The sequence below is a fragment of the Miniopterus schreibersii genome (assembly GCF_964146895.1).
Source record: "Miniopterus schreibersii genome assembly, chromosome: 15".
NCBI classification, from domain to species: Eukaryota; Metazoa; Chordata; class Mammalia; order Chiroptera; family Miniopteridae; genus Miniopterus; species Miniopterus schreibersii.
In genome coordinates, this window is record NC_138115.1 from 4396128 (window position 1) to 4412914 (window position 16787).

At 49.5% G+C, this 16787-nt stretch overlaps 1 protein-coding gene across 2 annotated transcripts in view; it reads left to right on the plus strand.

The window, feature by feature from the left end:
- EOGT (EGF domain specific O-linked N-acetylglucosamine transferase) overlaps positions 1-14169 on the plus strand; it is a 40205-nt gene extending 26036 nt beyond the window's left edge. For both annotated transcript variants that reach the window (XM_081160029.1, XM_081160030.1), the window contains exons 13-16: positions 4051-4112; positions 6899-7018; positions 11028-11130; positions 11699-14169. In XM_081160029.1, the coding sequence (XP_081016155.1) occupies positions 4051-4112; positions 6899-7018; positions 11028-11130; positions 11699-11845 (432 nt within the window). In that variant the 3' untranslated portion in view covers positions 11846-14169. The remainder of the gene's footprint in view (positions 1-4050; positions 4113-6898; positions 7019-11027; positions 11131-11698) is intronic.
- The last annotated feature ends 2618 nt before the right edge of the window (positions 14170-16787 follow it).

A 16787-nucleotide genomic window follows, 5' to 3' on the forward strand; every position in this document is an offset into this window, starting at 1 on the left:
AAAGGGGGGTGGGTGCTCCTTGGCCCTTGTTTGGGCCCCTTTATAAAGTCCCATTACCAGGCATCAGCTTCTGCTGGGCAGAGGATGGCGCACCTTGGGCAGACCCGGGGGCTGCTCCGGGCCTTCTCCCCGCTCCTGTGTCTGCATGGAGCCAGCAGCACAGCCAGGCAGGGGCCCAGGGCAGGGGCTGGGGTGGGTGCCCAGCCCGACCCTGGCCCAGCCTCTGCCTCCCGTATGGCTCTGCCTGGGGCTCCCACAGTATCTTTGAATGGACATTTAATTTGCCTCTGAGCTGTTCCTTCACTGAATTTGAACATATGTTACAATAATATTCAATATTTTAAAAGAGCAACTAGAATTATTTATTTGACAAATCTTCCCATGTGATTTTAGTATATTAAATAGGCCACATTAGTTTAAAATTTCTCTTTTATAGGGAGAGAGAACAAATGTTTGAAGCATTTCAGGGGAATCACCCAAAGCCATTTCTAGGGTAAGAAAGTCTCCTTTCAAAACCTGGGCCCTGGGAACTTTGTCAAACTACTTAACCAAAAAGATCATACATCACTGTGAAACAGCATTCAGTCACCCATTTACCAAAAGTGACAATAAAAGATATCAAGCATATTGGCAGGTTAGGTTAAGGATTAATGTCTTCTCACTTTCACGATAATTAACGGGGGCTCCCATGTCTGAAGGACCACAGAGCTTTGGGCTGAGTTAGATGTTCCTCAGCATGGGGTGGGGGAAACACACACACAGTCACACACACAGTCACACACACAGTCACACACACACAGTCACACACACAGTCACACACACACAGTCACACACACAGTCACACACACAGTCACACACACACAGTCACACACACAGTCACACACAGTCACACACACAGTCACACACAGTCACACACACAGTCACACACAGTCACACACACACAGTCACACACACAGTCACACACACAGTCACACACAGTCACACACACAGTCACACACAGTCACACACACAGTCACACACACACAGTCACACACACACAGTCACACACACAGTCACACACACAGTCACACACAGTCACACACACAGTCACACACAGTCACACACACAGTCACACACACACAGTCACACACACAGTCACACACACAGCCATACACAGATACAGTCACACAGACACAGTCATAGACACACAGTGGTACACAGTCACACACACAGCCATAGCCACATGCAGCCACACGCAGACACACACACACAGTCACACAGAGTCATACACATACAGCCACACACTCACTGCTGCCCACCCAGGACCCAGCACCGTGAGGTGGAGGCTGACGGCAGTGGTCACGCACGTGCTGCTCAGGGCGAGGGTGGTCACCCAACCGCCGCTGCGACGCCCCCCTCACCCTCAGGGTCGGCTCAGAGGGCAACATGCAGAACCTGAGGTTTCCACGGATGCTCGCAAGAGGCCCCACAGGCACAGGACACACGAGACAGGACGGCAGCCCCCCGGGGCCTCCCAGGGCGGCGCTGAGCTGCAGTCCTGACCCTGCTTTAGGCAACCAGGGGACCCCCACTGTTTCTTTTCCTGGAAAGTGACAGTAGAAAGTACCACGGAGGACAGGGAGCTTGTGTGCGCGGACCTCCAGGGCCTCGGGCAGGCGGTCACAGGCCACATCCCTTTCTGCTGCCCGATGGTCACCGAGCAGGGGCCGCTGCCGGATGGTCACCGAGCGGGGGCCGCTGCCCGATGGTCACCGAGCGGGGGCCGCTGCCGGATGGTCACCGAGCGGGGGCCGCTGCCCGATGGTCACCGAGCGGGGGCCGCTGCCGGATGGTCACCGAGCGGGGGCCGCTGCCCGATGGTCACCGAGCGGGGGCCGCTGCCCGATGGTCACCGAGCGGGGGCCGCTGCCCGATGGTCACCGAATAGGGGCCTGCTGCCCGATGGTCACCGAGCGGGGGCCGCTGCCCGATGGTCACCGAGCGGGGGCTGCTGCCCGATGGTCACCGAGCAGATGGTCACCGAGCGGGGGCCGCTGCCCGACGGTCACCGAGCGGGGGCCGCTGCCCGACGGTCACCGAGCGGGGGCCGCTGCCTGGATGGTCACCGAGCGGGGGCCGCTGCCCGGATGGTCACCGAGCAGATGGTCACCGAGCGGGCGCCGCTGCCCGGATGGTCACCGAGCGGGGGCCGCTGCCGGATGGTCACCGAGTGGGGGCCGCTGCCCACGTACACAGAAGCCAGGGCTATGACATCGGCTTTGTAGGAAGGAAATGGCTTTGTTTGCGAGCCCATGAGCAGGCTCAAGCCTGTCCCCCTGATCCAGGGCCCCGTGGGACTTTAAGGGGTTTCAGCGCCAGATCTTCCTGGAAAACGGGCCTTTGCTTCTGAAAGGTTCTGCATTCAGGCTCCGGTCACGTGGGCCCTGTGAAAGGTTCTGTGGCGGGACAGCTAAGTGTTCCCCAGGGTCACCGGTGAGCTGCGTATCCCAGGTTTAACAGGAAAGGACCTGTGGGCTGTGAGTTACAGTCCTGCCCTATGCCTCGGGTCACTGACAGGGAGCACATAACAGTCAGCCACCCTCCGGAGGACTTTTATGAGGAGTAAGTGATTGACACCTAAAGCGCCAAGAAATGCTGCAAAGCCGAAGTGACAATCAGCGATGCTTCTGCAACCATCAATCGTTACACATCCCATATACCGTGGGCACAGGCCACAGGCACAGGAAAGTTACAGGACACAGTAACAGGATATAGGACATAGTCACAGGACACAGGCACAGGACACAGGCACAGGACACAGGCATAGGACATAGGACACAGGCACAGCACACAGGCACAGGACACAGGCACAGGACACAGGCACAGAACATAGGACATAGGCACAGGACACAAGCACAGGACACAGGCATAGGACATAGGACACAGGCATAGGACACAGGACACAGGCACAGCACACAGGCACAGGACACAGGCACAGGACACAGGCACAGGACACAGGCACAGAACATAGGACATAGGCACAGGACACAAGCACAGGACACAGGCATAGGACATAGGACACAGGCATAGGACACAGGACACAGGCACAGCACACAGGCACAGGACACAGGCACAGGACACAAGCACAGGACACAGGCATAGGACATAGGACACAGGCATGGGACATAGGACACAGGCACAGGACACAGGCACAGGACACAGGCACAGGACACAGGCACAGGACACAGGCATAGGACATAGGACACAGGCACAGGACACAGGCACAGGACACAGGCACAGCACACAGGCACAGGACACAGGCACAGGACACAGGCATAGGACATAGGACACAGGCACAGCACACAGGCACAGGACACAGGCACAGAACATAGGACATAGGCACAGGACACAAGCACAGGACACAGGCACAGGACACAGGCACAGGACACAGGCACAGGACACAGGAGCAGGCATTTCTGATGAGCAGGGAGCCACAGTGGGTTAATGTAGCCTAATTCTGAGGGATGTAGAGACCATAGCTATGATTTTAATAACACATTAATTTGCTTTTTTACTTTATTTTGCTAAAAGAATAATGTTTTTCTGTGTAGAAATATTGAAAATGATTTTCTGCTCAGAACTTAGTACTTTCAGAGGATGAAATGCAAAGCACTAGTGGTTCACCTGAAACGAGATAACTGTTCTGTAGAAAGAAAATTCTTAGCACAATGTCTGGAACCAAGTACGTGCCTGGAAACACGTGCGGGCACTTGGGGGAATGACTGGCACGTGGTCCTAGTAACAGCTGACCCTCCGAGCCCGTCCCGAGTGCCTGCTCCCTGGCCCAGTCCCCTCGGCCTCCCGACCACCCGGTGCAGCGGACTTTCGGGAGGTCACGTGTCCAAGGTGTGGAGCCGGCACCTGAACTCAGTTAGGGTTAGAACTACAGACCTGAAGGGTATTTAATACAGGAAAAATAATTTATATCGGAAATAAGAAATTGAGGGCTCAACCAAAAGTAAAACTGAAGAGAAGGCAAAGAAAATTTAAACATTTCTGTTATTTTCCCAGCTCATGAACGCACTGAAAACAGTGTCTACATTTGACGTCCAGATTGTGGATTACAAGTATAAGTAAGTAATTGCACCCTGGGGTGGAGGCTGGCGTTTTGTGCTTGGATGAGTGAAGGGGGGATAGAAAGGACTTTTCTACCTGGAGTTGTTGGCCCTTTAGGCCTGGACGGGACATACAGAGGCCATCAGGGAGCGAATGGACAGGCAGGGGCCTGAGCACAGGGTGGGTGCTCTTCGGCTGCTGCAAGCCTGATGTGGCTTCCATCACATTTTCAAGAGATGTGATGAATCCAGATTTTTATTTGAAATTTCTGAATTAAAAAGTTGGTAACTAATTCTGAATTAAAAAAAATGTTGTAGGCCTACTTTGCCCTACTAGCTGCCGGGTTTCATCTTTTGACCTAAAATTAGTTATATATGAATTATATATGAAAATTTTAGAAATGTTGTAAAACATTTACATTGCTTTTAAAATTCTGATACAACTAAAAGGCTTCGAAGGACAGAATTTGCCCGTCACTGTCCACTACCCCTGTTGATGTGAGAACCGCTGTAGAGGCGTGTGGTCCTGAGTGGGAGTCAGGCTGGACAGAAGGTCCACAGGGGAGGTCCCTGTAGAGACATGTGCTCCTGGGTGGGAGTCAGGCTGGACAGAAGGTCCACAGGGGAGGTCCCTGTAGAGGCGTGTGGTCCTGGGTGGGAGTCAGGCTGGACAGAAGGTCCACAGGGGAGGTCCCTGTAGAGGCGTGTGGTCCTGGGTGGGAGTCAGGCTGGACAGAAGGTCCACAGGGGAGGTCCCTGTAGAGGCGTGTGGTCCTGGGTGGGAGTCAGGCTGGACAGAAGGTCCACAGGGGAGGTCCCTGTAGAGGCGTGTGGTCCTGGGTGGGAGTCAGGCTGGACAGAAGGTCCACAGGGGAGGTCCCTGTAGAGGCGTGTGGTCCTGGGTGGGAGTCAGGCTGGACAGAAGGTCCACAGGGGAGGTCCCTGTAGAGGCGTGTGGTCCTGGGTGGGAGTCAGGCTGGACAGAAGGTCCACAGGGGAGGTCCCTGTAGAGGTGTGTGGTCCTGGGTGGGAGTCAGGCTGGAGAGAAGGTCCACAGGGGAGGTCCCTGTAGAGGCGTGTGGTCCTGGGTGGGAGTCGGGCTGGACAGAAGGTCCATAGGGGAGGCGGGAGCTTGTCCCACACCCTTGTCCACTCACAGTCACAGTCTTGTTTTCCAGACTGAACACATGGACAGTTTCCGTGTTAAAAAAGAACAAGCTGACATTTACCAGCGCAAGAGTGTCTAACAGTTAAAACCTGATGAGTGGTGCAGGCCACCCATCACACACTCGTTGTCTCACACAAATGTTCATCGGGTTCCTACCCTGAGCCGGCCCCCGGCTTTGCAGCAGCAACACAGCCCTGGGGCTGGTGTGGCGCTTGTGGGCCGCGCACACTGAACACAAGTGGACAACTGCTTCGCTTTATGTCGTCTCCCTCTCCCAGCAGTCCTGTGAGGTTGGCAGAGCTATTCCCTTTTTATGAATTTTGCTGTGCAAGGTGACCACCCTCACTGGCACAGGAAGAAATGTGGCAGGAAGGGGCCGGGTGTTGGGCAAGGCCCTGCTGTTGACTGGGTTTCCCAGGTGAAGGAAGGTGACAGTAAATTCAGACCTTGCCAATCTGAGGGTCACGCTAGTAATGTGATCACGTGGAAACTGGTGATGCCCAGCCATAGGTGGTCCCATAACTGGCGATTCCGAGGGTGTCTGCACCTGGGCAACGCCCATCCTCCCCTCAGCGTCAGTTGGCCTTCCTAGGGAAACCGAGGCGTGTGCAGGTGCAGCTGCTCTTCAGAGAGAAGCTGATGGAGAGGAAATGTGCTTTCCTTTCTGAGATTCAGAATAACCTCGTTTATTTCCTTGCCTTTACTTTGGGTGAGTGGGACTTGGGGTCCAATTCCATTACATCAGTGCAGAGTGTTGTCCTTTCCCCAGCATTTCTTCCCAGACTCACTTTAGTGAACGTTTTGGGCACAGATTTCGGTTCAGAGCTTCACATCTCTCAGTGTCTTGCACTCAAGGGACCTTTTATAGCCCTGATGTGCGTGAGGTTGTGGAATGTCTGTGGCAAAGACAAGAAAATGTTAGTGGTGTTGAGATCATTTAGTCATTCAGATGGTGCTAAGTCAGCTCACACAGGAGGAACTGATTCCCGCATTTAAAACTCACCCCGTCGCCCTAAGGCAGGGCTAGGGAACTTTTTTCCTGCTAAGGGCCATTTGGGTATTTATAACATGATTCACAGGCTATACAAGATTATCCACTTAAAAACTAGCTATGAGAAAAGCTCCTAGAGTTTTGAATTTCGAGTCCCGCCTGCATTTGCCTTGGCAGGGCTGGACCACTCCTGCCCTAAGGAGACGGTTTCCGTTTGGGGCCAGCGCACCAGCATACCTCTTCACCCCCCGCTCATTTCACATCCACACAGAGAAGCAGGCCCCGGCTCGGAGCTTTGCCTGGCAATGGTATCTCCCTAGATTTAAATAATGCTTTTTAGTGCAATTATATCTGTTTTTACAGTTTTGTTTATGGCATGTGTCACTGGTTTTCCACTTAAATAGCTATAAGTTTCCTTCTAAGATAAATGCATTTACATTTTAAAAAAAGAGAGTTTACTTAGAAAAAAAATTATTGACCCATTAAGTTATTAAATACTGGAGCAGGCTTGAAATTGGCAAAAAAATCATGGTGGAATGTGATTTAAATCAAGAGAGACACTTGTATAAATATTGTTACTATGAGTCGTGAGCTCAACTCAATACTTCCTTCTCTCCATCTGTCTCTTGTTCTGCACGTTCACAGGGAACTTGGGTTCTTAGATCAGCTAAGGATCACCCACAACACGGACATATTTATTGGAATGCACGGAGCTGGTCTTACCCACTTACTTTTCCTTCCCGACTGGGCTGCTGTATTTGAACTGTAAGTGTTCGGGGCAGTTTTACATCGCGGAAGCTCATGCATCTGAGACTTCTGCTCAGACATCAGTGGGCTAAATGCTTAACTGTTCCAGGGAAGTTACATTATATGGGCATCTGGAAAGAAAAAAGACCTACAGCTGAAAGGGAGAAGCCCGCAGCCTGCCACTCCACTTAGCAGGCAGACCACCGCTCCTCCCTGGCTCGGCAGGAGGTGTGAATCTGTGATTTCTTTTTCTTTATTTTATTTTATTATTTTTTAAATGTTGACTTTTACAGATGTCCCCCATTTTACCCCCTTTGCCTCCCTCCACCGTGCCCCTGCCCCACCTAGGCCTTCACCACATTGTCTGTGTCCATGGGCTGTGCGTATATGCATGTAAGTTCTTGGGTTGATCTCTTTCTGCCCCTGCCCCTCTGAGATCTGTTACTCTGCTCCATGCTTCGATGTCTCTGGACCTGTTTTATTCATCAGTTTATTTTGTTCATTAGATTCCACATATAAGTGAGATCATATGGTGTTTATCTTTATTTAACTAGCTTATTTCATTCAGCACAATACTCTCCTGGTCCCTCCCATGCTGCCTTAAAGGGCGTGAGGTCCTTCTTCTTTACAGCTGCGTAGTATCCATGGTGTGAATGTCCCACAGCTTTTTATCCCCTCATCTCCTGATGGGCACTTGGGCTGTTTCCAGATCTTAGCTATTGTAAACTGCGCTGCTGTGAACGTAGGGGTGCATAGATTCTTTCTGATTGGAGTTTCAGGATTCTTAGGATACATTCCTAGAAGTGGGATCTCTGGGTCAAAAGGCAGCTCCATTTTTAATTTCTTGAGGAACCACCACACTGTTTTCCACAGCGGCTGCCCCAGTCTGCATTCCCACCAGCAGTGCCCCAGGGCTCCCCTTTCCCCACACCCTCGCCAGCACATGCTGTTGGTTGATTTGTTGATGGAGCCATTCTGACAGGTGAGAGGTGAGACCTCAGTGTGGTTTTAATTTGCATCTCTGGTGATTAGCGACGTTGAGCAATTTTTCTTTTTGTTGTTGTTAATCCTTACCCAAGAATATTTATTTATTTATGTAGTTATCTATTTATGTAAATTCTCACCTGAGGATATTTGTTCTATTGAGTTTTTCTTTTTTTTTTTAGAGAGAAAGGAAGGGAGGGATGGAGGAGGAGGGGGAGGGGGAGAGAGAGAAACATCGATGTCAGAGGACTGGGGATAAAACCTGCAGCCCAGGTATGTGCCCTTGACCAGGAATCAAACCCAAAACCCTTTGGTGCTCAGGGAGACACTCTGACCACTGAGCAAACTGACCAGGGCTTGAGCATTTTCTCATGTGTCTCTTGGCCATCTGTGTCCTCTTTGGAGAAGTGTCTACGCAGGTCCTTTGCCCATTTTTTTATAGGATTGTTTGTCTTCCTGCTGTTGACTTGTATAAGTTCTTTATATATTTTGGAAACTAACCCCGTATCTGATGAATCATTGGTGACTATGTTCTCCCACACAGGGGGCTCCCTTTTTGTTTTGTTGGTGGTTTCTTTTGCTGTGCAGAAGCTTTTTAGTCTGATGTCCCATTTATTTAATTTTTCCTGTATTTCCCTTTCCCTTGGAGACATATCAGCAAAAATATTTCTTCGACAGATGTCTGAGATTTTACTGTCTTTGTTTTGTTTTAGGATTTTTATGGTTTCACGTCTTACATTTAAAAATGCCTTTTGTCAGTTTTGAGTTTATTTTTGTGTAGGTGTAAGTTGGTGGTCCAGTTGCTTTTTTTGCGTGCACCTGTCCGATTGTCCCAGCACCGTTTCCTCCACTGTATACTGTTGCCTCTTTTGTCGAATATTAATTGACCGTAAGGCGTGGGTCGATATCTGGGCTTTGTTCTGTCGATTGATATGCCTGTCGTTGTGCCAGCACCGGGCTGTTTTGATTACAATGGCTTTGTAGTTTAGTTTGACGTTCAGTATTGTGATCCCTCCAGCTTTGTTCTTCTTTCTCAAGGTGGCTGAGGATATTCAGGGTCTTTCTTGGTTCCATATAAATTTTTGAAACATTTGTTCTAGCTCTGTGAGATATGCTGTTGGTATTTTAATAGGAATTGCATTGAATCTATAGATTGCTTTGAGTAGTATGGACATTTTAATGATGTTAGTTCTTCCAGTCTATGAACATAATACATTCTTCCGCTTGTTTGTATCTTCCTCTCATTTTTTTGGTGACCTATAGTTTTCTGAGTACAGGTCTTTTATCTCCTTGGTTAAGAAAAACCTACAGCCAAAATCATACTTAATGGGCAAAAACTAAAAGCATTTCCCTTAAGATCAAGAACAAGACAGGGGTGTCCGCTTTCACCACTCTTATTCAGCATAGCACTGGAAGTCCTGCCACAGCCATCAGACAGGAAGAGGAAATAAAAGGCATCCAAGTTGGGAAGGAAGAAGTAGAACTGTCATTATTTGCAGATGACATGATATTGTACATAGAAAATCCAAAAGACTCCACCAGAAAACTGCTAGGTCTAATGAATGAATTCAGCAACGTAGCAGGATACAAAATTAACACCCAGAAATTGGTGGCATTTTTATACACCAATAATGAACTATCAGTAAGAGAAACTAAGAAAATAACCCCATTTTCCGTTGAATCTGTGATTTCTCTCTCGGGGTTTGCGCCCGTCTCCTGCCCTCGGTGTGACCCGAGCCAGGGACACACTGTGCTCCGCACCCACCTGCCCCGCAGCAGCATTCCCAGCACACGATGGGGCAGCAACTAAGCATCCATGGGGACGGGTGGGTGTGTCACTCGGCCTTGCAAGGGAGGAGACGTCCCACGCCACAGCATGGCTGGACCTTGAGGACATCATGTGAAGTGAAATGAGCCAGTCACGAAAGGACACATACCGTGTGACCACCTACATGAGGCCCCTCGAGCGGTGGTTGCCAGGGCTGGGGCAGAGGCGGAGCTAGTGTGAGTGAGTGTGAGTTTTGAAGGTAGAAGTTCTGGAGGTTGCTTATGTAATAATGTGAATATACTCACCACTACGGGACTGTCCACTAAAGGTGGTTAAGGTGATGAATTTATGGTGTGTGTTTTCTACCACAATTTTTAAAATGTGAGTTTGAGAACCCAGGTGCCTGAAGAACAGCATTCGCCGCAGCCAGCATTCGCCCCGAGCCCACTGGCGCCCCTGGGACCTGGGGGTCAGCGAGCGTGCGGGCCCGGCCTCCCGCGTCCCGGCCTCCCGCGCCCCGGCCTCCCGCGCCCCAGCCTGGCTGATGCACGGCCTTTGCTCCCGTGACGATCCCACGCCACGCCTCATCTGTAGCTGTAATGTCTTGATTTCATGGGTCCACTTTAAAAATGACTCATTGTTTAAACAGAAGACTATTTAGAAAGACGTGTCATGAACTCCCATACCATGCAAACCATTTAAAAATATACACGTTAGAGAAATAGCCAAGTAACTGTGGACTCGATCTGCAGTCTTGTGTCTCTTAGAGAGAGAGGGAGGGAGGGAGGAAGGGAGGGCGGGAGGAAGTAGAAACGTGATGGAGAAAGCAAGGCCTGGGCCTGTTTCTGCTGCATTGGCTCTGACCTTGCAAGTCTCACCCACCCCAAGTCCGCTACATTGCTGCAGAGACGGGCATTACGAGAACATGGAATTCTTCGTCAGCCCTCTTGATACAGGTCTGTCTCCACTCTAGTCTGTTTTGTAAAGTTAAGGTAATCTAGTTATGAGAATATTTTAAAAAATACAGCGTGGACAAAAGTAGGTTTACAGTTGTTCGTATGGGAAATAATATAATAAATAATAATACGAGAATAAAGTCTGTTTCATGTACTCACAACAGTAAACCTGTGTTTACCCCACTTGTAACCGCCCTCGGCCTTGTTTGCTATTCACATGATCTTTTGCAAGAACCTACTTGGAAAGTGCTTTTTTCCCAGAGAAACGGGGGTTGGACTGCAGACAAACATCTCATGTGTAGACGCCCTTGACCCTCAGGTACAACTGTGGCGATGAGCGTTGCTACCTGGACCTGGCCAGGCTCCGAGGCGTCCACTACATCACTTGGCGAAGAAAGAACAAAGTCTTCCCTCAAGATAAGGTAATGTTCAGTGCAAAATTCACCTTGTTGTGCTTTTTAATTCATTTAAAGTGTCTAGTTATTAATATGAAAAACTAACTGAATGTGAAAGAGAAATTGTGCTCCGGAATAGTGAGTTGTTAATCTCATATTTGTCTCATGTTTCCAAATTGGAGGAAGAGGGTAATTTTTCATTCTATATCTTTAATGTTAATAAGAAAAATTCATGACATTTGGGCCTAGAAAGATCTATTAAATTATATATAGGAGGGATCAGCAAACTATAGGCCAGCAGGCCAAATCTGGCCCCGCACCTGTTTTTATAAATAAAGTTTTATTGGGACACAGCCATGCCCTCTGTTCAGGTGATGTCTGTGGCTGCTCGTGCCCTTCAGTGACAGAGTGGGGTCTCCGTGACAGAGATGTGTGGTCCACAGAGCTGAAAATACGTGTTATCTGGGCTTTACCGAAAAAAATTTGCTGACCTCTGAGGTAGAGCCCAATTAAAACAATTGCTTTGGCGCAAGTAATTTTTGCAAAAATTGTCCTCAGTGACTTACGGGATGTGTGTTTCGGTTTGTTTTTGCAGGGCCACCACCCCACTCTGGGGGAACATCCAAAGTTTACCAACTACTCTTTCGATGTAGAAGAATTCATGTACCTGGTCCTGCAGGCCGCAGATCACGTATTGCAACACCCACAGTGGCCATTCAGGAGCAGACGTGATGAGCTGTGAGTGCTGGGTCGGACTGCAGGAAGGCTGTTCGAACCCCCCACCCCCTCCTGGCGCTGTCAGTAAGAGAGCTGGTGCTTCTCCGCCCCTGTGATCTGTTCCCACCAGGCAGGCCCCCGGTTTCACTGTGGGCTCCTGCTGGTCCCTGAGATCTTTGTGTCACTGCTGTTTATCTGGACAATCTTGTGCACTGAAAACTTTCCTTTCTGCCGCCTGAAAACTGGCCTCGCTGAGTGATTGAGCTTTCTTCGGAGGGATACCAGAGCACTCAACTTCCTCAGCTTCAGAGTTTGCAAATGTTTCTGTGGAGTACCCAGGGGATCGTTCATTCTAGAGGCTTCCAACGAGCTACGATGTATGCGAGTAAATTCACAGTGGCTTTTATTTGTCACAAGTTACTCATAGCACTGTTTGTGGTAGGAAGGGAAAATACATACCCTCCCCACGCACCCCCCTCCCAACCCCCCCACACCTACACTCACACCTACCCTTCCCACACTCATACCCCCACCCCCCCAACCCTCACATACCCACATCCACGCACGACACACACTCACACACACACCTACACACCTCACAGACACACACAGACCCCCCTCCCAGGTGCGATTCTCAGTACCAGGCCATAGGACCCCTTCAGATTACACAGTGTTATAAACAGACCAGTTTCTTTTTTTTTAAAGTTTTTATTGATTTCAGGGAGAGGAAAGGAGGGGGAGAGAGAGAGAGAGAAACATCAATGATGAGACAGAAACTTCGATCGACTGCCTCCTGCATGCCCCTTACTCGAGATCGGGCCGCAGCCTGGGCCTGCGCCCTGACCGGGAATCGAACCTGACCTCCTGGTTCGTGGGTGGATGCTCAACCACTGAGCAGCACTGGCCAGGCAAGCAGGTCCGTTCACCCCGTCAGAGTCCAGACTCACTCCCACAGAATCCTCTGCTGTCTCTTCAGCTCATCGGGAGCCTGAGTGAGTCCTGCTGCTGTTAATTTATTTTCACATATTTCAGATGCAAATCATGTTTCCCCATAATGCACTGCAGATGAGAAACACAAATCACAACTCTGCTTCGGACTGTTGGGTGCCTCTCCGCGGGTGTGCACTGGCTCCTTGGCTGTGTCACCCCTGGTCTCCCTCATGCCCACGAGCAGCTGCGGCGCCTGCGTGCGGGTGCCCACCCCGTGTGTCCAGGGTTTGTGCGAGCGTCAGATGAGCCGCAAAGAGACACACGCGCGTTTTCTGTTTCAAAATGAAAAAGAAGCCCTAAAGGTGCCGCCGACTGAGGCGCTTTCTGAGATGCGGCCGGCTCTAAGGGGACTCATTCTTACTGTTCATTACCTTCCTTCTGCAGTAACAAACCATGGATTTATTTTACTGCCAAATATGATGTTTACATTGTATTAACACTTGTCTAATTTAGAGACTGGTGACTTCTGTTTTTTAAAGTCTACTTTTAAAAATTAGCAGATTGCAGCAGAGCCAAGACTTTTTTTTATATTTTAGAGTTATTAAAAAAAAGGAGTGACCCGAGAACCTACAGTGGTTTTTCTCTGGACCTTTCAGAACAAGTTCGCTGCCCCTGTTGTAAAGGATTGTGAACTGACTTCCAGAGTTTAGGAATATTTATTAAACTATCTGCAAAAAAAGTAGTGAACTGCTGTAGCCATAGCTTTGGTTTGGATCTTGAAATAGTGTGAAAAGAATGTCAACATATGACTTTTTAACTGAGTGGAGTTGCTGCTGTGGCCGGTGCAGAAGCCGCTCGCCCGCCGGGAGAGCCTCCCACCCGGGTGGGAAGGTCAGGCAGCTCTGCACGTTACTCAGAGACATACACACCTGAAAAATCATCTTCTTGCCTCATTTTAAGAAGCGTGTGGCAATGTGATTCTGTTTATTTGCTAGTAATAGGCTAGTGAGAATTTCAGAATTTGAGAACAATTTTATAATAAAACTATTATATTTGAATATTTTGCATTTAAAGAGAGAATATATTTTATATAAACAAAGTGCATTTCACACTTACGGAATTAACTTTTATCAGATTTTTATGGAAGTAAAAGAAGCTTTCAGATGTTATAAAATGTACAATGTAAATACTGCTCTTTTATCAAGTTTTTAAAAGAGATGCATGTCATGGTTTGTACATTTGGGATATGGCTTTGGAATAAATCTTTTTATATTTTCTTTCAATACCAGACCATTTTCAAGGTCTTCTGTGTCTGAATGTTATATGTGCTTACTTTTTGGCAACCTGGAAGCTCTAGATTATAAAAATTAAGTGGCTTGCTGATGGAGAATTCCGTTTAAATAAAAATTATACCTTACATTTACTTAGCAGTTTATTACATGGTGCTTCCACAAATGTTGTATTGCATGATCCTTATAAAAATGACAAAGGAATTGTTCCCATTTTCTTTTGGAGGAAAGCAGATGCTGTTCGAGGGACTTCCCTGAAGATCACAGCTGTCCGAGTCCATCCGACAGCTCACATGCTCGCTCAGTAGACTCACTGAGCAACTCTGCATGCGGCCACTGTCCTAGGTCCTGGGGATACAGCAGTGAAAGGAACAGGAAAAAAGCCCATCCCTCAGGAGCTTGCATTCTGGTGGAGGCGACCGATGTGAAACTGCGTGATGAATAAGAGCACTGTGGGGGGTGCTCTGCGCAGGAACTCACGCAGGATCCAGGGAGGTGCAGCTCACGGGTGAGGTGGGGTTTGATAGGCTTAAGTGGAGGGTCAGGGAGGTCCTCACCAGGCCACATTTGCGACAGGATTAAAGCTGGTGAGGGAGGAAGCGGTGCAGGTAACTGGTGAAGTACATCCAGGGGGACGGGAGAGTCCAGCCAAGGGCCTGAGGCAGGAGCCAGGGCAGCTGGAGGGGGAGGGGCAGAGGAGTAGGGGATGAAGCCCAGAAGGTCGTGGGTCCAGGGTGCCGCTGGCAAGGCTTTGATTCGGATGAGATGGGAGTCCTTGCAGGGACCTCAACAGAGGAGTGGTAATCTGACTGACCTTGGACACAGCATGGTGGCTGCTGTGTTGGGAATAACTGGAGGGATGTCTTTGGTCAAGTTCTCTGGAAAGCCATCTCCGGTGGAGCTTTGTGCGGGTTTATTGGGGGAGGTGCTCATGATAACACTTGTGAGTGAGGAAGGGGCCCAGGCTTGGGCCCAGGGAGAAGTTGAACTGCCATGTGGTGCAGGTGAGGCCTCAGCAGGGGGATCATAGAGCAGGGTGGTCCTTCAGGGGGTCCCCAAATGAGGCAGATCCTCACACCAATGCATCTTTGAACACAGTCATCCCCGAGGAGGGCTGTAGCCTTGGGCAAGCAGCCCCTCCAGATGAGGGCGATCTGGCCCAGAGCCATCAGCAGCCAACACCCCCGGATTCGGGACAGAGTGGGTCCTGGTGGCCACAGCAGCATCCTCTAGGGCAAGGGCAGTGCCATTTAACTTGCTGCCTCTCCCGGCTACAGCCTGCCAACCTGGAAGTTAGACCCAAAGGCTTCGCTAGAGCCGGGGTGTATTTGTTTCACAGACGTGCAGTGACCGTCATTCATACTGTGGAGGGTTAGAGCCAGCTTTGTGGGCTGCATGTTCTCTCCCCCGTATTATTTGTTGCTCCCCATCTTTAAAAATGTAAAATCCATTCTACTAAGTGGGGAACAGAAAGATCAAGGAATTTGCCCAAAGTCACACAGCTAGTCGGTAACGGATTGGAGAACATTTCTTTGTAAAGGAGTTTAACAGTAGGGAAGTTTATAGGTGATACAGGAAGGAAGGGAAGGAAAGAGAAGAGAGAAGTTAGTTGGGGAAATGGGGAATAGAGGAAACCGTCCTGGAGTTAGGCCCCTTATTGGCGTTACAAATAGTTTTCTTCAAAATGTAGTCAATGAGTCCTTGGCTTTTTGAAATAAGGTGCATGTAAGCAAATCAGCTCAGGTATGGTTGCCTTAGAGAAACCAGTGGAGTAAATTAACCTGTTCCCAACCAGCGGCTACTGCCAGACACTTAATATCTTCCTTCTGTTTCAGCTTATTGGGGCACATCAAAAACCGTCGTGAACACCCCGTCATGAAAGAAGTGGGCCGGACTGTGCACAGGTGATATGAGCCCTTGCTTTGGACGGTAGTTCACATTGTGACCACGAGGTGGCAGTCAAGCCCTTCCAAATGGCCGTGTGGCCTGAACCCTGTGCAATAATCCCCATTGCAGGTTCCAGGGGCCTGAGCACCAGGAGTCGGGCCTTGCCTCTGTGTGTGATGGGTTCTTTCATCCCGATTTGAGCGAAAGTAGGAAACTTTTCTCATTTAAGTGACAGTTCTTAGCTGCAGCCAATACCTGGGTCCCGTGTAAGGTCTGAACGCCTTGTGCAGAGTATCGGACCCTGGGCGTTGGTTTTCAGCAGCAGCGGCTGTTCCATGGCGTGCGTTTTCGTCGAAGGGCAAAGCCATTTTCTTGGGATGGGAGCTCTGTTGTAGGATCTATATGTAGCACATTAGCTCCTCGATTATGTTCAAGGGCTGATTTCCTTCTCGTATTGGCTTTATAGGTTATTGCATATGCAATGGCTGTTATCATTTAGTCTGCGCCAAACCAGACTGTAAGCAGAGGGGTTCACTGAAGGTAGACACCCAAGAATTGTGCAGCACTATTAAGGAGTGCTTTTCAGCATAAACAAAGGGGGGCAACGTCGCGTCTTTGCCTGGATATGGCCAATGCTGCTCTCAAGGTGTGTGGTTCGCTCATTCCTCACAGCCCAGAACTGCAGAATTTTAGAATGTTTTTGCTGAAAGGGCCCTGGAGGTCCTTTGTAGCATTTGTTCATCCCACAGGGTTTGTTGACTGCCCACCAGCGACAGGCACTTCCAGACCGAGGGGGAAGGTCCCTGGGAGAGGTGTTGTGTGAAGGAGACAATCATGTGCAGGAGTCAGAAGGCCCTGAGT